The sequence below is a fragment of the Dipodomys spectabilis genome, unplaced genomic scaffold (genome assembly GCF_019054845.1).
Source record: "Dipodomys spectabilis isolate Male_0828 unplaced genomic scaffold, ASM1905484v1 ptg000073l, whole genome shotgun sequence".
In the NCBI taxonomy this organism is placed as follows: Eukaryota; Metazoa; Chordata; class Mammalia; order Rodentia; family Heteromyidae; genus Dipodomys; species Dipodomys spectabilis.
The window spans coordinates 4,984,141-5,008,185 of record NW_024870750.1 but is presented as its reverse complement, the minus strand read 5'-3'; the positions used below and the strand labels follow the sequence as shown (position 1 = coordinate 5,008,185).

The following is a 24,045-nucleotide window of genomic DNA, read 5'->3' as shown; positions in this document are numbered from 1 at the left end:
AAGAGTCTAAAGACATGGGCCAATTAAAAGTCACAGGCAAACACATACAAACACACACATACCTACCATAGAATGTTAGATTGTCAAACTTTGACAATTAGTTTAATTAAACAGTAGGTAAATTCAAGCTGATGCACGTCTTAATGAAAAGTAAGCAGTCTGAAATAAACCTACTTGAAAAAGATTGAAGAACAACAAAGACTTAAAACTTTCTAATGGAAAGGAACAGTTCCATCTTGGCCTAGAGTATCAGTATTGCCCAATTAAGAGACTAATACCTTTCCCTATGAGAAGCATCTCCTTTACAATAGCATTGTGTGGTGAAAGGCCGGGGTGAGAGAGGAATTACACATACATGATTAAATTCCTTGTTTGTTAAATCAAGCTTTATTGATAAAATGAATTCAGAATATCTTACCAGGAACAGCAGCAGGCCCGGCCAATCATGATAGCAAAAAAGATTAAAAAAAAAAAATGTGGCAGTCTCCTACTATACGTAGGAAGCTGCTGCTCTTCAATTAGGAATTAAATGTAAGGACTTGTAAAAGAGGTCCAAAAAAAAAATCAAAGGCATTTTAGCCCCAAGATTGATATTGTTATGAATATATTGTATTACCTGCAATACTCATGGCAACAAGGAGAGAATATCCTGAAAGACAGTTAAATGAAGGGAAGGGCTTCATCAACAATGCCAAGAACATTAAGACAGTTTCCATAACTCCTTGGATGTTCGGCTTTGTGAAGTTTTGAAGTTATTCTCCATAATCATGTACACATTTGAGTGTCTAGTGATATGGTTGCTGCTCTCCCTGTTCCAATCCCAAGTCCGAACACAACAAGACTCAAAAGGGCTATATATCTGTTGCATCACATAACAAGCCAAACATTTCTTGTATCATTGATAGTGATTTTTTAAAAGCAGTTCATAATTAAATATGAGCATTTTGTACAAGGACAATTACACTTTACAAAACAATCATACAACAAAAATTGCTGGAGTCTGATTTACAACATGAATTATGGTTTGAAATCACGTTTCTGTAAGTTTCAAATTTACAAAAAAAAAACCAAAACGAAACAAAACAAATCAGTTCTGGGCTAGCTGTTGTACTGCTGAAGGTCTCTGGTGTAATCACGCTCACCCAACGTCATGTCATATTTCCTTCCTTAATGTTGAGGATGGATGTTAAAAGGTTCAACCAAGTTGGGCTGTACTCTCCTTTGGAGGTGATGGTAAATTCCATGGCTAGATGAGCAGTTTTACCACATATCATCAGTTGATGTAGAGTCCTTTATAAAAGGAAAAAAAAAAAAACAAAGAACAAGAAACTAAAACTTAGAGGTGCTTAAATATACTATGGTTCAGATAAGGTTTTGTAAAAGGTGATTTTTTACAAACATTTTTTAAAGTATGAAATTACATATGCTAGCATATGAAATATCAGTACTTTTTGTTTGTAATTTTTGTGAATGTTGGAAAAACATAATCTTTTTAGAACATTTTTTATAAACTTTTAAGTGGATCATAAAAGATTAAGAGCTCAAACCATATGAGGTTTTAGCAAGTTTTATAATGCACTATGTAAGATGTTTCCGAGCTCTTCCTACATTATTTAAAATGATCACATTTCTATAAACATCATACTACAACAGAACTGTAGGAGAAAAGTTAATATGATATTATAACATTTATAGAAGAAGAATTCTCTTTTTTGGGGGGTGGGGGTGTGGTCCTGGGACTGGAACTCAGGGCCTGGGCACTATCCTTAAGCTTCTTTTGCTCAAAGGCTGGCACTCTACCACTTCAGCCACAGATCCACTTCTGGTTTTTCCTGTGATAAACTGGAAATAAGAACCTCACAGACTTTCCTGCCTGGACTGGCTTCAAACCACAATCCTCAGATCTCAGCCTCCTGAGTAGCTACGATTACAGGTGTGAGCCACCAGTGCCCATCTTACTTCAGGATTCTTGGCATAGATATTTCCAACCATAGAAACTATTTATAGATTGTGAAGTTCTGTTGTAGCTCCCTACAAAATTCAGAATAATTCAAGATTCGGAGTAGAGATCTTCTCAACTAAAAGAAATATATTTGGTGGGGCAGGCCCTCTGAAGCTGGCCCTAGCTTACAAGGACCCCACAAAAACGTCATCACTCACCATGACTGTGTTCAGTCACTTGGACTGTGGTGTAGACAGGGATCGGGGCAATCAGAGGTGTGTGGAAGAGAATGGGAAGAGTGAGCAGCTCTGCGGTAACAGAGAAAGGATATGCATACGAAAATAGAGGGAAGGGGAAAGCAGAGGGAACTAAAATGCTACTCACAGTGTCATCATTTTTGTAAGGATTCAATCTATTGTAAACGGCTTCAATTACATTCCGCCTAAATTTTAAAAAATGCAGAAAATTAATTTCTCAGAAAGCACAGCATTGCTTAATAACTAAAAATTTCAAAAATGGTCTCATAATTAAGCATCATTCAGTTCCTCTATTTCTGGCTGGCAATACGTGACTTTCATTCACTCTAAAGATACATATGCACTAATGTTAACTATATGTAAATGTTACACTTCATCACAAATCAGTAAAACTGAAAGTCATGGTTAAAAATAAAGCAAAACAATAGCCTATATACTTTTATTTGAATTAGCTTAAAAGACTGAGTCACCAATGGCCATAAAAATCTTAAGACATACTAGTTAAAAAAAAAAAGACATGTTAGTTAAATGCTGTGTCACAGTTTTAAAATAGAAAGTTCACATTTGTTGTAGTAATTCATATTTTTATTATTGTTTTCTTCCCTACTTCTGTCCTTGCCTGCTGGTATAGATGATTGAAATCAATATCTAAGCAATATCTCATTTTAGCCATACCCAATCCTATCCCTACTTTTCTTTATAAATCTCTATTGAAAACTGAAAATTTAAGTATTCCCATGACAAGGCTAGGAGTTAACTTTTTACTGTTTTATTCTTGCTGTTGGTTTTGGGGCTTGGACTCGAGGTGTGGGTACTGTTTCTTAGCTTTTTCACTCTAAGTTCATAGTCTACTATTTAAGCCATAGTTCTGCTTTGGGAACTGTTTTGATCAGACCGGCTTTGAACCTCAATCCTCAGAACTCAGTCTTGTAAGAAGTTAGGATTATAGGCATGAGCCACTGGTGTCAGGTGGAATTAACTAAATCTAGTTGGGTGGCACACTCCTGTAATCCTAACATTGGGCAGGTTAGGGTGAGATTGAAGATCAAGTGTCTGGGGCCAGCTTGTGTTACATAGTCAAACTCTGACTCACAAAATAAAAGGTCAGTACTTTCATCCTCCATGGTAGAGCTTTTGTCAAGCAAAAGCAGTACCCTTTGGGTTCAATCCTCTCAACATGGCTAGATAAGTCTATAGAACTTTCCCTACTTTCAACGTAGATTTAAACAAAGTGTAGACAATCATAGCATAGATGGTCATGTAGAAGTAGTTACCAAAGAAGCTTCAAATGGAACTTTAACAATGATTCTTACTGAAATGATTACAAAGAATATGACTACAATAGAGAATAAGGGAAATGAGTAAGCAATGCAATTTTCATTTTTTTGTGCAGGTGACCTGAGTGCTGTTCCTGTTTTACTGGTGCTCTACCACTTAAGCCACGATTCCACTTCCAGTGTTTTGGTGGTTAATGGGAGATAAGAGTCTCATGAGTCAAACTGGCTAGACGTTGAATCATGATCCTCAGATCTCAGCCTTTTGAGTGGCGAAGATTACAGGTGTGAGCCACCAGTGCCCAGCAGCAATGTATTTTGAAGGTCAATTATTTAGGTAGTTGGGGTAAGTATTGAATTAGAAAACTGCTCAAATACTCCAATTTATATTAAGTACAGATATAATATATGCCACAAATTGTTCCAGTTCTATGAACTTTAGTGAAAGGAAAAAAGATAAGAAATGTATCTTCCTACCTTTCCCTATACCCAAAGCCAACTAACCAGTAATCAACAACCAAAATCACTGGGAAGGTTAGACATGTAGAAACACAGCCCATAGAAGTTTTCAGGTATTAATTATTGAGAGATTATGCTACTATTATTAACATTTAGTACAATATGGTTAAAAAATTACTGATATCACAGACTAAATATTTTGAAAGCCCAGATTAATGCACCTTTTTAGAAACTTTATCATTGGACACGTAACATTTTCATTTACTATCATCAAATCCAAGAGTACAGAATAGAACTTACTTGCTTGCCAATTCACCCCCTGGAGGGAGGCTGGGGATGTTCTCACTTGCTAACGTGCGCATCACGTGGACTAAGTCGGGAACGCCTTCCCCCTGCTTCTTTATGATTTCTGGGAATCAGAAGTACTTTTTTTGTAAGTGTTATCCAAATTTAATTAAAAAAATGAAACAAAGATAACTTAAGTTTTTAAAGATGGCATTTACTACTAAAATGTTCTAAATTGGTATCATAAAAAATCAGATCAACCTTTGAAAATTTAAGGCAAAAAGGATGTAGAAAAAGATACAAAAGGTTAACTTCAAGGAATTAAAACAATCTAGAAAAAAATGTGGAAAGGGAAGAAATTCATACTAAATCTATAAGTTACATAATCAGGGAGACACACACACACACACACACACACACACACGCACACGCGCACACACACACACACACACACACACACACACACACACACACAAAATGAATATAGCCTCTCTTAAGATGTCTACTAGTTACTTTTAAGATCAACTCCTCTCTTTAGACTGGACACATTTCCTGAATTTTGTCCTGTAAAATACATTGCACAGATAAAAAAATTCAGGACTTAAGCCAATCTTTTAATGTAGAGGAATTAATTGTATACTAACCCAAATCATTTTTACATATATGTAATTTATATTTGCAAAATGATACTTAAGTAGTATGTACAAATTAGGTTACATACTTGAAATCACTCTATCTCAAATTCTCTATAATATCCTTAAGCAATATTTAGATACACAGTACCATTTCCTGAGCAAAGGCTTGAAGGGGAAAGGTGTAAATTTCAAGGCAAGAACTTTAAGCAAGATTTGATAAACCATACAAGTACATTTAAAATAGTTAATTTTAAAACATTCAGTTATTAAATATAGTGATATGATATGCTTACTATTGTTACTCGTACCATAGAACTTGAAAATATAAGTCTATACTTGGAATTTTAGCACACATAGTCTACATACAAATTGAAGTCAAAGTACTTGCAAATTATATAATCAAGTTTTGTTCAGTTTTTGTTTTTCAAGGTTTATACTAAGAAATGGTACTTTCCTCCTTCATTGGGCAAGAAGTTATCATTCTAATCCTCAATTTGTAAATACCTTTGAAAATAATAATGTGTATGAAGATCTTTCATTCTTTGGTCCAACCTTAACTATCAGTTCATCATTAAAGGCACAAATTAAAAGACAGACAATGCTTAACATAGAATTTCTTTAAATGGCTCTAGTTGTCCTTCCAGAATAAAGGCCAAATTTCACCTTTTTTATGTTTTGCCTTATTTATTTTTTAAAAAACAGTCTTAAATCTGAACAAAAAGCAAGGATCTCAGATTTGGTTTGCCAAGTTCCTTTATTGTGTAATCTTGAACATCTAGCATATTCTACATATGGTTCTAATGCTGGAAATCTGCTATACAAAAATAAAGGGATTTGATTTTTTACCTAAACTACACAATTTTACAATCTAAATCTGTAACACACTTAACATACAGTCTCTACTAAGCCAATACAATGATTTGATAAATAACTAGATACAATAGAAATGAACACTGATGAAGAATTCAACCAATGATGGTTTCAGGTCTAACATTACTTTGAATAATCTATATTTGATGTATATTACATCTTTGTTAAAATATAAGATATTTTAACTGTGAAGAAAGGTACAGGAACCCAAAAATCTTTAAAAAAATAAAGACTTTAAAAGTGTTTACTATATCCTATTCCTTGTGGGACAATCCATTTAAACTACCTGAACATTAATTAATACTATACTAGCCTTACTTCTGTTCTTAAAAAAGAAAAAAAAAAAAAAAAGAACCTTAAGAAATATTCCTTTAATTGCTCTTGCACATTTTAATTAGACCGTGAAAAGACTCAGTGGTTTTATAAAGAATATAATGTATAAAATCATCCACATTTCACATGCACATATACAAAAACACATTCTGCTTCTTCCCACTCTTGTCCATCATATTTGAAGGATACTACCAATTTTCTCCAAATTAGCAACTCTAAAGCTCAGGCAGTCAGTAGCAAAGATTTTAAAAACATACACACATAAGAATAATCTTAAATTGGCTTAGAAGTCCCACAAGCTTAATAGCAATCTGGTTAAATAATGAGCTTAGTCTTTTCACTCTCCAGTCAAGTATATAGAAGGGCACAGACAACATTAGAGAAGACAGCCTGAAAAGCTTTTTCCTTCTCTATGTGGTGAACAGAGAAGCCAAAAACATTGGAAGCAACTAAAATGATGTTTAGTAGGTCACAGCAATTTAGTCAAGGCATGTGCTTAAAGAGAGAAAAGGTATTTGGTGCCTGGTTTGGAAGCTGCCGTATTTCCTCATTTAAGACATACAACATCTTTCACAATGCAAACAATTACATTCTTTTTGTGTCTTTAAATAGCAGCAGTTTTAATTAATGTATTCTTTATTCTCTAGCTGCAGTCTCATTAAATCTAAGAATACCATCTTTAATTTTGACACAATCTCCAATTGAATGGTACAAGTATAACATTTCAACATATCAAAAATAGACTATTATGTAAACTCTGCCCAGGTAGCAATTTTTGCTTGAAAGTAATATAAAAAAATAGTATAACAAAATTATATAAAGTGAATATTTTATAATTCCACCAAAAATGTAAGAGTACACATTGAAAAGAAATGTAGCAATTCATTTCTAAGACTGAATCCCATTTCATAATAAAAATACTAATGTGTTTATTTCTTTCTTTAAAGCAACAGGAAAATGTGTGCCCAAGTTAAAGTGCCAAAACAATATCAGCTTACTCCTATACATATTATTCTTACAGTTCCTCAGTTTTCTACTAATCAGCAGTTTAAGTCAGTGGCTTTGTAGCAAAGTATTTTTAATTTTACTGCATTATTTATAAATGATATTGGAATGATTATTTTAAAATGTGAAATTCACAAGCCCCATGATAATAGTGAGGTACACATGAATGAAATACTGAATAATACAAATACACACTAAATGTATCACTGTCAAGTAGGGGAAGGTAACAGAAACAAAACAGTAGTTGTAGACAGTACTCAAAAAAATGATTCTAGTATCAAAGTCATTATGATTAATATCAAAAAGTAAAAAAGGAGGAAATAGAATTAAGGTACATATTTTAATAATGCAGGCACAATGGGATGCAATAGGGGTATAGGTCAATGCTTGCATGCTACTAGAAGTCTTTAATGCAAATTAATGACATTAGAAGTCCCAAATGCATTTTTTATATAACTAGTGTAAAGTTGGAACTGCAAAATTTATATGCTACTGTATATATGGTAAACTGAAATTCTCTGGATAGACAATATTTAAAACAAATAGTAGGTATATCAAAGATCATTTATAGGAATGAATAGTAGTTCAGTGGTAGAGCACTAGAATGGTAGAGTGTGAGGGTTTGAGTTCAATTCTCAGCACAGAAAGAAAAAAAACACTACCACCAAAAAAAATTTTTTTTAAAGTTGTTCAATTATTTGAAGGCATTACATTGGAGAGATACAAACACTTTTCTGTTTGTTCCAAACTAATCTGTCTAAGTACAGAAAATACACTTGGAGTTTCTAACTTATTTCTTGATCTAATTTAGAAGTTACATATCTGTAATACAGAGAATTATTATGGTTTCTACTCAGGTAGAAAGCTGAGGAAGAGTTAAAAACAAGTTTGTCTGTTTGTTTTTGTTGGTCGTGGGGGCTTGAACTCTGGGTCTGGACACTGTGCCTCGGCTCTTCAGCTCAAGGCTAGAGCTCTACCACTTGAGCCACAACGCCACTTCCGGTTTTCTGGTGGTTAATTGGAGATAAGAGTCTCACAGACTCTCCTGCCGGGGCTGGCTCTGAACTATGATCCTCAGGTCTCAGCCTCCTGAGTAGCTAGGATTACAGGTGTGAGCCACCAGCGCCCAGCTAAAACAAGTTTTAAAAGCCGTGGCACATCAATGTAAATAACTAAGTTGTGACCTTCAAGTTATCAAAAATCAATAAATAAACAAAAAACTCCAGAGACTTTAAGTTAATATATGCAGCTTTTCATAGAGATGATATAGTTAAACAAACCATAAATCAGATTTTCCTGGCAAAAAGTTACCCATGCCAGTGAGGTCATCATAATTACAGAGCCCACAGTTTAGCCTGATACAATGTGGTTGTCTCTAATGAGACTGCAGACACACATCTGAACAGCTACTTCATAACGCCGCTCCACTCCTCCATACTAATACTAGGAGTGAAAGGCATGCAGGGAGCTAAAAAATAAAGCTAAAATGCTAACATTTGTGTTGAAGGTTTTTCTTTAATAAAAGCTACTTATTTTTTGTTAAATGATCCACCTTCTACTCTGCATTCCAGGTATTTGTCCAACTCTGCCTCCTTCTTCACAGCTTCTGGCGATACTTTGGGTGCATTTGGAAAACAGATCAAAATCACACTCATGTTGTCTCGACTTCCCTGGGGGAAAAATTGAGAAAACATTTTGGTTGTTTTTTTTTAACGCTTCTGTAAGCTTTAAGCATCTTTGAAAGTTATGCCAATTATAGCTATATTTGTAGAAAAAAGTGTTACTTTTAATGATTAAAAAATGTACATATGGGACAAAAACAGACATTACAGGTTATATCCACAATAATAATCATTAAAAATTCCACAAGATAAACTTCTAAATATTTAATGATAGCCTACTTAAGTTTAAGCAATACCTAATATAAATATACACATATTCACTCCATATAACACAGCAAGTGCTACATAGTTGTATTCTTTACAATTAGGATCTGATATATAAAGCTTAAAACCACAATAAATGGTAGGGTTAATCCATTCTCTTAATAAGTAGAAATATGTGTTGATGTTACAAAAGCCTGATTTATAAGGACAAGATTTTAGTTAAGATTTTAAGTTGAGATGGCTGTGTGTAAATAGAACTACAAAAAATAGTGTTGACTTTTTTATTTCTGCTTCTTCAAAGAAAATCAATAATTGAGCATTACTGACAAAACAGGAGAATATAGTAGAAAGTACAATGAATCTAATCAATGCTGCTGCTAAAGTTGTATAATCCCGTAGACACCAATTGTAACTTCTCTAGGAAAAGCACATGTTGAGCATATTATAAACTAGTCCAGGTTTTTCTCCCCCTCTCTCAATATATATGTATATATATATACATATATATACATATCTGTACCTCTATATGTATATATCGTATACACCTATATATCTCTACATATGTATATATAGTATAAAGTTAAGACACATATACATAACACATTATTGTAAATCCTCAAGTCCTATAAACTAGATTATTATCTCCATTAATAATTGAGAAAGATTAGACAATTTAAGACTGAAGAGTACAAAAGTAAGAGATAAGCCTTGATCCCAGGTCTGTTTGACTCTTAAGTCCGCAGAACCTTCTCTGGCTTCAGCTTCCTCATCTGTAAAATAAAGGGGCTCAGCTAGCTTATCTATGTACATGATCCCTTTTCCTCCCAACAACCCAACAAGATAGGGCAAAAAAAAATTTAAACTAAATAAACGGATACTCCAGAGAGTTTAGGTAACTTACCTGGAAGTCTTACAAAGTTCTTCTGACTCCAAGTCTAAAGCTATTTCTATTACTTCTCACAAAATAATCGCTTTGCTGGTGCTACAATCAATGTGATAGGTACAAAACACTAAGACTTCAAAATGCTCTTCATCTACAAGTATTGAGCCAAATCTTCCCCACCCATTTTTCTAAAACATGCACTCAACTTCCTCCTCTTTTTGCCTTTGATAATCTTCCATATTAACAAGCTTAAGTAGTCATGGTTAAAGACTTCTATAACTCTTGTATCTTGTAACTAGATATTTCTAAAACGTGTTCCTATATTTTCACCATTCTGTAATTGTGGAAAAATTTATTTTTAAGAACTATAGTCTTTAAGATGATTAAATTAGTAATTAACTTAGTAATTAACATGGCATAATCATTATTTTTAAAGAAGTCTAGCTACCTTATACAAACAGGTGTCGACTACTTCATTGCAAACTTTCTCAAGATCATCAGTGACTTCAAGTCTGGATCTTACAAAATCACAGAGCTCTTCATTTCCCATAACATCCCAGATACCATCACATGCAAGAATAATGAACTGATCATCTTCTTCAGATCTTTCAATATCATGAACTTCAGGCTCTGGTGAGACAAGCTGCTCTGTAGGACCTTTTCCATGGACGCATTTGTAATCAAAATCCCCAAGGGCCCTTGATACAGCTAGAGAGCCATTGACACGTTGAATCATTACAGAGCCACCTGCATTCTGAATTCGTTCTTTTTCCAGCGGATTGCTTGGTTTGTGATCTTGTGTGAAGAAGTGAACTTTCCTGTTTCTACAAAGTAAACCTCTTGAGTCTCCACAGTTAATGAAATAAGTGTGTTGGGGAGAAATTAAGACACCCACAGCTGTTGACCCACTTCTATCTGCACCATGTTTCTTCTCTGACATAACTCTCATGTGTTCATCAATCTCCAGAAAACCTGTTCTGATTCCATTCTTTACATTTTCCACAGAAGGTGCTCCTGCAGACCCTTTAAAATCCTGGTTATTGGTGATGTGATCTAACAAATGCTCACAGCAGTATTTGGCAACCTGAGAACCAGCATGCCCATCATAAACAGCAAAGAATGACCATGTTTCAAGTCCACTTGGCAAACCGATTACAGCGGTATGTGCATCCTCCATTTCAACTCGCCAACCTTGCATGCTGCTTAGCCCATATCGCAACCCATTACCCTGCCCCTGGGCATTATGCTTTTCCATCTTTGGCTTGTCTAAAAATGCTCCCATTATGTCTTGATCCTCTAGGTCTGTAAAGGAAGAGAAACAAGAAAGTCAACAGCTATCTTTGCATCAAAATACACTTCCAACTTTTACAAGAATCAAGGAGATACAAGAAAACCTTTAAATACAAACTTATCTGGAAATTAACAAGAACTGGTGGGAGAGTCTTGGATCAAGCACATCTCAGAATGAACATTAGGCAGAGAGAACCAGAGCATCAGGGCGAAGGAAAGCTGATCTGCCACTCAAGGCAGATCTAGCAGTGGTCATCAATCTGCATAAGCCAAATTTTATTGCTTCATTGCGATTTTTCAGGTTTTGAGTAACCCAGTGACTAAATTACTATAAATTGTCTAGCCCTAAAACTTAAGTTTGTAAGCAATTATATGTACAAATCTCATATATAAAATATAACAAAATTAATTTACTGATATATTATGCTAATGACAATAACATCATTATTATTCTCTCTGACCACCAAGTATACACATAAAGACCAAGAGATATCATGGTGGCAACCCTGGAAACAAGTAATTTTACTCTTCCAATATTTAACAGTTGAGCCTTGGTTTAAAAGATGCCTAACACAGGGCAGGCACAGAGTTGGTCAGTTTAGGTTGGCCTTTACTTCTCCAATAGCTTAGGAATGCAGACACTTAGGGTCCACTTAATCAGATGAATGACAAGCTAAAAGCAATCTAAGAGGATAGAATTTTTTCTTTTTCTTTTGTTGGGTCCAGTCGTGGGGCCTGAACTCTGGGCCTGGGCGCTGTCCCTCAGCTCTTCAGCTCTAGGCTAGCATTCTACCACTTGAGCCACAGCACCACTTCCGGCTTTTCCCCCCTGCTTATGTGGTGCTGAGGAATCAAACCCAGGGCCTCAGGCATGCAAGGCAAGCCCTCTACCACTGAGCCACCTTCCCAGCCCCGAGGATAGAATTCTAAACAGAAAGTGGAGGTAGAGAAGATGTAGGAAATGTACCTAGGTCCATTAGTATGTAGTTCTGAGACTACAGGATTCATGATGCTGCTAATCCTAAACTCAGAGAAAAAAGTGAAGAAAAGCCCTTAGGAAGAAAATAAAAACATTAGTTTTTCCAGCAACCCTTTCCCCTTTCCTTTTTCTCCTAACCAAATTGATACACATGAAGACTGTGACTGTTGGAATGGATAAAACAATTCTGCCTACTCTTCTGCCCCCTATTAACATTCCATTAATGGAAGGTAAATAACAAAGAGTAGCTATCACTCACCCTTTGGTATTTATCAGATTACTTTCCTGACACCCAGTTTATAAATATTAGTGCAAAGGGGTAAGTTTTTGATTTGAGATAGAAACAATGTTAAGGATGACATCTTGTTAACAGAAAATGTTTTGTTCAGCAAGAATTTTAAATTACTTTGTTTTACATTTTTACCTCATTTAATTTAAACAACCCTCCGAGGTGAATGTTAATATCAACTACAATTCATAAAGAACTTTAATCTTCATAAAGAAGATTAAAGAATCTAACTAAGGTCATTCAATTAGGAAATTTATAGAAATCAGAACTCTAATTTCTGACTCACTCTAAATCATTGTTTACATGGGAGGCCTAAGAATAGCGGTCCGGAGCCATCCAAAAAAAAGGAGCCTGAGACCCTTGCTGAAAAATAAAGCAAAAGTTTGGGAGCATATCTCTGATGGTAGAGCAAGTATGAGGCACTGAGCTCAAACCTTCCAAAATTTTACCCTAGGTTATTAGGGCATTATTGTAGAGTAGAAATAAAGTTTAGAAAAAGAAAAAAACAAAGACTCCATTATTCAATGAAAAACAGTAACCATACCAAAAAAAAAAATCAGGTAATACTCAAACATATTTACTAGACAAACTGACAAGACAGCACACTACTTACAATAAGTATATGTTTTTAATTTCTCTCTCCACCTTACAAAGGTCTTATGAACATTAATACAATGTCTAACACATTACAAATATTCAATTTAATAGATATCATACACTATTTTGTTTTGGCCAGAGAGAGGAGCCAGTCATAGTGTCTTTCTGGACACTGACTTTGACTTTCCTCACATCAAAACCTTGTGCAGGATATGTTTTATTATGTTGTTGTTATTATTGTTATCATCAGGGCTGTGATGGAATCTAGGGCCTCATGTATGTTAGGCAAACATTCTACTACTGAGCTATACTCCTAGATGTCGCATGATATACTTGAAGATGCACGTAAGCAACAGCTCAGCAATTCCACTTCTGGTCATATAACTCTGAGCAACGTGTTACACGTGATGGACACCAAGGTGGTAAAATCTACTGAGTTGTGTATGATCTGGACAAATCTAATTATATCAACATATACTGAATAATACAGCAAAACAATTCTACCTACATATTTGGTTAAAAACAAAAATATGCACTAACTTCAGAATATTGGTTACAAACTCTATGAGAGTAGAGAATTTTGTTATTTTGTATGTGTCCCTAGCTCCTTCCATTGAGTCTAACACTGCAACAGTAGTTGTTAGCTTTCTGAAGATCAAAAGAAGAACATGGCTTCAGAAAAAGGTCCAAAAAAAGGACTTAGTTGTACCTGTAAATGGTTTCCTGGACCTGGAGGCAGTACAAGAGACTTTAGGACATAATCTCTGTGTTGCCTGTCTAAGGTTAACTGAGCTTCAAAAATTACTTCCACTAAGTCACGAGGTAACTTAAGGAACAAAAGGAAAAGAAACTGCTAGGTGGTGGCAGCTCAGTGCTTGTTATCCTAGCTACTCAGGAGGCTAGATCTAAAGATCAAGATTTGAAGCCAATCCAGGCAGACAAATTCAAGAGACTTATCTCCAATCAGCAAACAGCCAAGCAAAATAATGAGGCTCTGAGTTCAAGTCCCAGTTTTGGCAGGGGAAAAAAAAGGAAACTAAGAAAAATTTAAAATATTCATAGGATTCTCTTAAAATTCACCTTATAGCCTACAATTCTACATCTAAACCAGAGATAGTCAAGGGTGCTTATTGGCTTGGTATTAGCAACTAACATTTATGGAGGAATCTCTACCAGTCAAACACTGTTCTTCTCTAATCCACACCAATCCTAAAAGATACTATTATTATTCTTATTTTACCAATGAACAACTGGGACACAGTGAGGTCAAGTCATGTATTGAAGGGCAAGTACGTGTTGCTTCATGTTTTTCTTTTTGTGTGTGTGGGTCCAGGGCTTGGCACAGAGAGCCTGGCCTTTGAGCATTTTTGCTCAAGGCTAGTGCGTTACCATTTGGGCTATAGCTCCACTTTCGGCTTTCTGTGGTTAATTTGAGATAAGAGACTCATAGACTTGCTTGCCTTGGCTGGCTTCAAATCATGAGTCTCAGATCTCAGCCTCCTGAATAGCTAGGATGTGTGCATGGCATCACATGCTTTACAATTCCCTTAGATAAGGTGCATATGGGAGAGATGTTAAGCTTAAGACACTTGGTATTTACTAACCTAGCATCCCTTAATTTCTTCACAATGGACATATTAATAATACTTAGCACTGAATGCTGCTACAAAGTTTAAGAGAAGGCTACGAAATAGCTAAAACACAGCCTGGCAATGAGGTACTCCACAAATGAACATTATTACTATATTTCTATATAGACAGCCTTATCTAGATTGTGACCTCACCTTAATTAGGGACCGTAAGCTAAGCACTGGTGGCTTATGCCGGCAATCCTACTCAGCTGAGATAGGAGGAATGTGGTTGGAAGCCAGCCTGAGCAGGAAAGTCTGTGAGACTCTTATCTTCAATTAACTACCAGGAAACTGGAAGTGATGCTGTGGCTCAAGTGGTAGAGTGCTAGCCTTGAGCTGAAGAGCTCAGGGACAGTGCCCAGGCCCTGAGTTCAAACCCTACAACCAACCAAAAGAAAAAAAAGGGGGCAGGGGGAGACCTTACTCTTCTAAAAAAATACATTTTTTTGCTAGCGATGCATATAAATTAACAAGTAATTATTTGAGGATAAAATAGGTGATGTATACATCTTAACTCCTTCAGTTCTAAATAATATTAAGACTACTTGTTATGTACATATAGATACGGAAAGACCTTATTAGAAAAATATATTTACATAGTCCTCTTGAATAAGTGAATTAGTAAGGATTAGATTATCAAATTATTAAATTGAAAAAAATTATTAAATTGACATATAGTTTTTCTTTTTTGGTCAGTCATGGGGCTTGAACTCAGGGACTGCGTGCTGTCCCTGGGCTTTACCATGTGAGTCTATTGCTCTACTTCTTTGAGCCACAGCTCCACTCGTATAGCTCTTAGTAGTAAGCCTCAAAAGATTTAATTTGCCCATGAAAAGTTTAAGTTAGTTTCGGAGAGAAATTTTAGCTTTCCCCTAGTCTTCAATTTACTTGAATACGTGCTAGGTCTTATCACAGTATTATGAGTTAACCTGAAATTTCCAAAACCAAGGACTCATAAGACTGAATCAATCTAAGAATCAATACTAAGAAAATGTGGTGAATATTTTGTATCTGCCCTCAAAGGGTCAGCTGACTTCTGGAATATACATCTATTAAATGACAGAGTATTAGGCAATATATAGCACAGCTTAGGGTCAGTGAAGAAACACGTATAGCTTACAGTCCATCTGTAAAGGATAACAGGCCCATGCAAAGTACTTTTAACGCCAAAGCATATGACAAAGAAATTGGTAAGCTTACATTCTGAGGCAGCTATCACAAGGCTATTGATGGTAATCAGAAACCAATAAAATTAAAGCAAATTTGCAAGAATACACAGGGCTACTATTGGGATTTTTCTGTCATTTGGAATCTACAATTACTTATTGATCTTTGCACTAACTATGCACAGACAGGTGTGGTGGTTCATAGCATCCTGAACGCAGAGGATGGAGGATAGAGAGTTCAGGCTAGTCTGGGGTACACAGTAAGACCTTGTCTCAAAAAAAAGTTACACATATTTATATTTTCAAATTTTGTATAATTAGAGTCCAAATACAGAAACAATCTGTCCAAACCTATTTCATTAAATGACAAAGTGCAGAAAAACAGAATCATGGTTCCAAACCAGTTAACCAGTCTCAAAAAGGACCTAGGTTTCTGGATGTGCACTCAATTCTCTATATCCACTATATGTGCAAATGATAGAGTTCTTAAAATGAGCTTTTAAGCCAGGAGCTGATGGCTCACGTCTGTAATCCTAGCTACTCAGGAGGCTGAGATCTGAAGATGGTGGTTCAAAGCCAGCCTGGACAAGGAAGTCTGTGAGATTCTTATCTTCAATAAACCACCAGAAAACTGGAAGTGGCACTGTGGCTCAAGTGGCAGAGAACTTGCCTTGAGCTCAAGAGCTGAGGAACAGCGCCCAGGCACAGAGTTCAAGTCCCACCACTGGAAAATAAATAAATAAAAAAACAAACAATGAGCTTTTAATTTCTTCTCTAGCCTCTATAATTCTTCAGATGGGTTGGTGGTGGTGATGGTGGTGGATTTCCAAACATAAATGGCCTAAAAAAAAGAGGGCAGGGACCAAAAACAATAGTGAATACTTATAATCATTGGCAAAGCTGAAATGCAAATGAGACTAAATAAAAAATTAAAATGACCGGAGAAAAATAAAAGGATATTCACTATAATTCAAAAGTGAAAAACTCGACTGTAGAAACTACCCATCAATATGAGATGACACTGAATAATCTGGACGTGCATTCCTAGAAATGAAAAACAGTTGGGGAACTCAAGCAATGAAAACAATGAATAACAGATTAGGGAAAAAAATCATTGAGTATCACTTCAAGAGAATTTTTTAGAACTCATCCTATCCTCACATATTGCTGTTCTAATAGAACAGACAGAACAGAAATGTCTTATCAGTGTGACATCCTACTACCAGAGCTTTGGACCCTATGTTTCAAATAAAAAAGACAGATAACTTACCTATCGTTTCAGGAACCCTACACGATTATCCTCATTTTCTCTGTTATATCAACCTCTCATAATTGGTGTGACTTTTAAAGACACTCAAGTGTTACCGATGTCACCCACTAAAAATAAGTTTCCATGTGACTCATTCCACTGTAGCTACCCACCTTTTTCTCTTCCTCCCTTTACAGTTAAATTTTTTGAAAAGATGTTGGTAAGTCCAAATATTGTCTGGCCATTCCACCAAATTAAGTTCCTAGAATTCACTTACTCTAACATTTTAACAACTTTATAACAGATTGCTCATAACACCATTCAATACCATAGTCTCTGTCTTTTTTTTTTTTTTTTTTGACTGGTTGTGGAGTTTGAACTCTGTCTGGGCTTTGGTGCTGTCCCTGGACTCTTCAGCTCAAGGCAAGTGTTCTACAAGTGTTCTACCGCTTCAGCCTCTTCTGGTTTTCTAGTGATAAGAATCTCACAGACTTTCCTGCTGGGGCTGGCTTTGAACCTCGATCCTCAGATCTCAGCCTCCTGAGTAGGTAGGATTATAAGCGTGAGCCACTGGTGCCCAGCTACATAGTCCCTTTGTGAAAGACACTTGCCACTGGCTTGCCATTTCTGATTTTCTTCCCACTCAGTTTTTCCAATCTTTTCTCCTTTGTAGGCTAATCTTCATTGTATCATTCAAGGCTTGTAACTACACCTTTTTCTATATATTGTTTCCTATACTGACATTTAGTAGTGAATCACATCATTCCCCAAAGTGAATAGAAACCAAGGACAACGTGTGTGTGTGTGTGTGTGTGTGTGTGTGTGTGTGTGTGTGTGTGTGTGTGTGTGTGTGTGTGTGTGTGTGTGTGTGTGTGTGTGTGTGTGTGTGTGTGTGTGTGTGTGTGTGTGTGTGTGTACTGGTTCTGGGGCTTGAATCCAAGGCGTAGACCTGTCCTCGAACTTTTTTTGCTCAAAGCTAGCACTCTATCATTTGAGTAACAGCTCCACTTCTGCCTTTTAGGTAGTTAATTGGAGATAAGTCTTGGATTTTCCTGCCCAGGCTGGCTTCAAACCAAGATCCTCAGATCTCAGCCTAGAGAGTAGCTAGGATTACAAGTGTGAGCCATCATCATCTGGTTACCCAAGACCAGTTTTTTTTTTTTTTTTTGGGAGCTAGTCTGGGCTTGAACTCAGGGCCTATGTCCTGTCCCTGGACTTCTTTTTTGTTCAAAGCTAGTGCTCTATCACTTGAGCCACAGCTCTACTTCTGGCTTTTTGGGTAGGTCAGTGGATATAATAAGAGTCTCACAGACTTTCCTACCCAGGCTGGCTTTGAATTGCAATCCTCATATCAGTCTCCTGAGTAGCTAGAGGCTTGAGACACTGGTGCTCTGTCCAAGAACTTCAAATACCTGTCTTTATCTGGCCCCTTTATCAGTCTATTAAACTCCAAGGATTCTACATTCTAAATAGTCTCTAATTGGTCTCCCGCCCCCCCTTCCCCCCCCCCCCCCCCCCCCCCGTCACTATCTAGTCCCCAAATTACTATCATTCTTACTACAAAACATAAGCTTTCTACTGTGTTTCTTCTCATGCATACTGGCATTCTCCCTTCTCAGTAGCTTAAGTAAAGCTACTGAAATAGACGTTTTATCCTATCACTTCTGTACTAAAAGTTTTTAAATGTCTTTCCATTGTTTTAGAGAAAGAACCGCTTGACTCACACGAAGGTCCTGCATGGTAAGGTCCCTAGACCCTTTCTCTTGCCTCATCTCACTTTATACTGTCCCCCTCCCCCTCCATATTCTGTACTGGGAACATACAGGTTTTTCTTAAAATACCTTGTGCTTTGATGTTTTCTTTCTGTAAATACATAAACAAATGCTACCTCCTTATAAAAAGCTATTCCTGATTGACAGCTATTTAGGACAGTCTTCTTTGAATTTCCATATCAGTTCTCCTAGCACAGAGCATCCTACAGACAATCAATAAATACAGCGCACAGTGGTGTAAACTAGTTCAGATTTCAAATCTGAACTAGTCTGAGCTGCATGATGAGATTTCATGTCAAAAATGAAACAAAACCCAAAGCAAACAAGCAAGCAAGCAAACAAACAAAAAAGCCAAATAAACCAACTCCAAGAAAAATCAGATGTAACAAAGATTTAGTAATATAGAAAGAATAAACATACATGCAAAAATACTTGAAGAAAAGAAGCTATAATCAAAGCAACAGTTTCCCTCAGCTGAAGTGTTTTTAAACTCAAGTTCACTGTATTAATTGTTAAAGTTCTATTACTAGTTGCTTATAATTACAGAAATTCAAGGAAACAAACAAAAATGTAAACTGACAGAAAACATAAGCATTCAAAAGAAAGATTATCAAATCCAAAACCTAAATACAACAGAGAATCAACAGCTTGTTGTTACATTAGCTACAAAAAAGAATATAATATCCCATAGCTAAAGTCTTCCAGTTAAGAAAATCTGCCATACAGGGGCTGGGAAGGTGGCTCAGTGGTAGAGCGCTTGCCCTGGGTTCGATTCCTCAGCACCACATAAGCAAAAAGAAAAAAGCTGGAAGTGGTGCTGTGTCTCAAGTGGTAGAACGCTAGCCTTGAGCTGAAGAGCTGAAAGACAGCACCCAGGCCCAGAGTTCAGGCCCCACGACCAGACCTCCCCCCCACAAAAAAAAGAATATCTGCCATACAAGTAAAAGGAAATGTGTAATTCTATTAAGTTTCATGAGGGGGGGAAGGGGGAATTGAGACCAAGTTTCTTACTTGTACCAAGCTAACAAGATCAAGTCCTTACCATATGTCTGAAAAAACTGACTATTAAAAAAAATGTTTAAATGATAATCTATACAATTCAGCATGTCAGCTTAAATTCCAAGGGAAGATCCTTATAACAAATGACTATATAGCCCCATTATTTGGGGGTAAGCAGTACATTGACACCTTAAAAGAAAACAAAACTTAGGGAATTGAATCACAAGTTCTGAAGTAAAAAATAATAACCTTTTTAAAAAACTTGAGAACATGTCAATCTGTTTTACCCTAGGGGAAAGAAGAAAACCTAAAAAGCCATTTACATAGAAGAAAAAACTGAAAACTTGGTTTGTGAAACAAGACATGATAAATAAGAAACTAGAAAATGAAAGTACTACCAAAGCTAAGAAAATAAATTTGGGAGATTAAAAAAAAAAAAGCATCAGAGTGTTTTAGATGAGAAGCAATCAAGACTGAAGACGCTATAGTAACAATCAGCAAGGGATAAAAAGAGTAACAACGAAAATATTTAGTATGCATGAGACAAAAGTGAATACAGTGGAGCTAAGACTCAAAGAATGCAAATTCAACATCTTAATTAGCATATTTTAAAAAGAAAATCAAGTGATGGAAATTAAAATTCCCAAGAAAAAAGAAATTTAGTTGAAGAAAAATGTGAATTTGATGATTTAAAGGGCTCATTAAGCACAAAATAAATAGAGACTCACCAACACCAACACATTATTTAGTAAAAATAATCTCATGAATGTAACAATTCAGACAAACTAAATATGCCTCCCAAGAAAAGAGAAACCACTAAATCAGTCCGGCTTCATTCTTTTTTGTAACTATCACATGAAAGGCAGTAAGAAGATAATGCCTATAATTGTGGGAAAAGAGGTATGTTCCAAGAGTAATACACCTGGCAAAATTGTCATTTATATGAGAAAACAATACAAAACTATGCCAGCATTATTATCCAAGCTAGAAAATCTACTTTTAAGTTGCTTTAAAAGCATCCTCCTAAGCTACTTCTCATTGACTTGGTTTACTTTGGCAATCATAGACTATTTAGAAACATTAATGAGAAAAAACTTCCTATCCAAAAGAGAAAATAGGAAGTATGTGGACACGTATCAAGTGGCACAGTGCCAACCTTGAGAAAAAGCCAAGCAAAGGCAAGAGGCCTTGAGTTCAAGTCTCAGTACTAACTCAAACAAGTAGCCCAAATTAAAAATAAGAAACTAAATAAGCTTTCACTGATGAATTTATGTTTTCAATGAAAACTTCTATAAGGAACATAACTGGAAAAACTGACACAATCTGACTATGTCTGACTATATGTTGTATATCGGTAACAGGATTATCTAAATTTTTTCTAAATTTGATGACTGTACTATATAGTTAAAGAGAATGTCCTGCTTATTTATTCTAAAGGTGAAGAGGCATGATGTTGACATTGAGTCCCAAATGGTTCAATAAAACTTAAACTATTATGTCAAGAGAATATGCATGAACAGACATGCAACAGAGGAAAGAAAAGTAAAGTTTATAAAACAAATGTGGCAAGATGTTAATAACTAGTCATTTAGGCAATACGGCAGTTCTTTGTACTCTTTTTTGCACATTTTAAATTTGTTCTCAAAATAAAGCTCTTAAAAATTAAAGACATCAGGCGAGACAATTCCAAAGTCAGTATCTTTTCATCATTATTGGGGCTTTTGAATTTTTTTTTTTTTTTTTTTTTGTGCCAGTTCTGGGTCTTGAACTCAGGCATTGTCCTTGACCTTCTTTTTGCTAAAGGCTAACACTCTACCACTTGAGCCACAATATCACATTTTTTTAAAAAATGTGGTACTGAGGAATTGAACCCAGGGCCTCATGCATGCAAGCACTCTACCACTAAGCCATATTCCCAGCCCCAATTGGGCCTTTTGGGTTCCCATACCTTGATGAAATTATTTCAAAATACATGTAAAAGAAATTTTAAAAGAATATGAATAACCAAAACATTCTTAATAACCGAAAACCTGACATTAAAACCTCATTTAAAGATGGTGCTGAAGCTTGGCATAGTGGTATCCATTTGTCATTTTACATATATGATAGGCCTAAGTAGGAAGATTGCAGTCCAGACCATATTTGGAAAAATAAGTAAACAAAAAGAGCTGAGGATGTGGTTCAAGTGGTAGAATGCCTGGAGTTCAAACTCCAGTACCACTTATTCTGCCAATACAAATAATGAGACTCAACAAGTACAAGAGGTTTAACAAATGGTGCTAGGACAAATGATTTGTCCCATTCCTTCCTTTCTGTGGTGGATGGATGACTACCTTGTAATTTAAAATAGATCCCAGGAGATTTAAATTTAAAATACGGATAATAAAACCATACTAGTACACTTAGAAAAATATTTCTATCACTTTATTATACAGAAGGACTTTCTAATGGTGGCTGTGATAGTACAAAAAAAGAAAAAGACTTTGGTACAGAAGTATCAAAAAAAATAACCAGATGCACACAACTTTTACAGTTTAAATCAAAGATCATAACCTGAAAGGGAGCTAGCTAGCTGTGTGGTTGTACAACTGTGATCCCAAGTCATGGGAGGCTGAGGCAGGAAGATTTTGAGTTTGAAGCAGCCTGGGCTAGATATCAAGAGCTTGTCTTAGGAAAAGCAAAACACCAAAAGAAAGCATCTTTAAGTTTCTGCAATATATGAAATAATAAATAGATAATGACTCTTAAAAACACAATAAATCTGAATGTTTTAATAGATAAAGAACATATTTTTTTCACCTATTACATTCTCCAAGGTTATTTATAATGTGACAACTGACAAAGGAGTGAAAAATATACTTCATAAAGATAGAAGGATAAACTGGTAAAGTATATGCAGGATATATTAAGACAGTAATATAAACAATCCATAATGCCTCAGAGCCCAGAATCTATTATCTAATCTCAATGTCAACTTCATAGTAGTAGAGTTCTCTAATATCAACATCTATTGCATTGACAGAATCAGTAAACAGAGAAATAATACTCTAAAATACAGTAGAGCTTAATCTTGTTCTCCTGCTATCTCAGGCTTTCTAAATATACTCAATGTTTCCTAATCATACTTCCATAAAATACAAAGTGTCCATAAAAGCTATGAAGATTTATATAGAAGAAATCTTTTATAAAAAGATTCTTGCTATTAAAACAAATCATAGATACACTGTATAAAGTGTCCACTTCTAATAAACATTCATTTAAACCAGATAACAGATTTTACCTGCTAAATAATTACCTAAAGAAAATAGAACCAATTACTCTTCTCATCCCAAATTCCCATATAGGACCTTCACTAACTAGCTACATCATGTGTTTCTGACTCTTGGGGCACTCTCTGTCCCTAAAATTCCATTTACCAACTGTAATCTAAGTAAGCCTTTGATCGATCAAATAAAGCAATTTCTTAATTACTTCCATTTTTCAGCTAAGGATAGACTTCCAAGGCAGCACACTAAGTACAGATGACACCCAGAATAGGATTCTCTTAACTCAGAAACCCTTGGGAAATAGTAGCAATTTAATCCTTTAGGAGATTCCTTTACAGAAGAGACCCTGAGATTACATGCAGCGAGGTTATCCTTATTCTATAATAGGTCTAGGCTGAAGATCTTGGAAAAACTCAAAGAGAGAGTATATTATTTGGTTTTAAAATTCTTAAATAAGGGCTGGAAACATAGCTTCTGTACTACACTGTTTAGAGAATGCAAGGCCCAAAGTGTAAACCCTAGAAATATAAAGTACTAAATAAATTCTTATACATAGAAAACAGCTGAAGGGTACTACATCTTGTCAGAGAGGGAGTCATCTTTTGTGTTTCATTGATGTATGGCTACAATTCAAACTTAAGAAAGAAATTTAAACCATAGCATTGTATCTTCAAAACACTGTAACATCTTTGCCTTGCTTCTTGAGGTATTCTCTCTCAAACAACTTCCAAACTTTATTCTACTGCCCACAAATTCAACATCTTTGAAATCTGATATTTTTCTAATCCTGTTCTCCTGACTGCAACCCTTCCACAATATGAGCAATACTTTCTTCTATTTTTCCCTCTTGCTTTTAATTATCCTTTATCCTTGGATTCAACAGGAAGGTACAATCATAAAATCCAGAGCAAGTTAACTGCAAAGGTAAACATTTCAGTGAACTCATGCAAGTCTGAGTTTGAAAGATTGAAAAAAAAA

At 35.6% G+C, this 24,045-nt stretch overlaps 1 protein-coding gene across 1 annotated transcript in view; it reads right to left on the bottom strand.

Annotated features, from left to right (window-relative positions):
• Window positions 1–367: 367 nt before the first annotated feature.
• Ppm1a (protein phosphatase, Mg2+/Mn2+ dependent 1A) overlaps window positions 368–24,045 on the bottom strand; it is a 37,256-nt gene continuing 13,578 nt past the window's right edge. Inside the window, exons 2-6 of the mRNA XM_042682581.1 lie at window positions 10,278–11,131; window positions 8,613–8,730; window positions 4,233–4,341; window positions 2,327–2,384; window positions 368–1,290 (exon numbers count right to left, since the gene is read on the bottom strand). Of these exons, the coding sequence (XP_042538515.1) occupies window positions 1,261–1,290; window positions 2,327–2,384; window positions 4,233–4,341; window positions 8,613–8,730; window positions 10,278–11,111 (1,149 nt within the window). The 5' untranslated portion in view covers window positions 11,112–11,131 and the 3' untranslated portion in view covers window positions 368–1,260. The remainder of the gene's footprint in view (window positions 1,291–2,326; window positions 2,385–4,232; window positions 4,342–8,612; window positions 8,731–10,277; window positions 11,132–24,045) is intronic.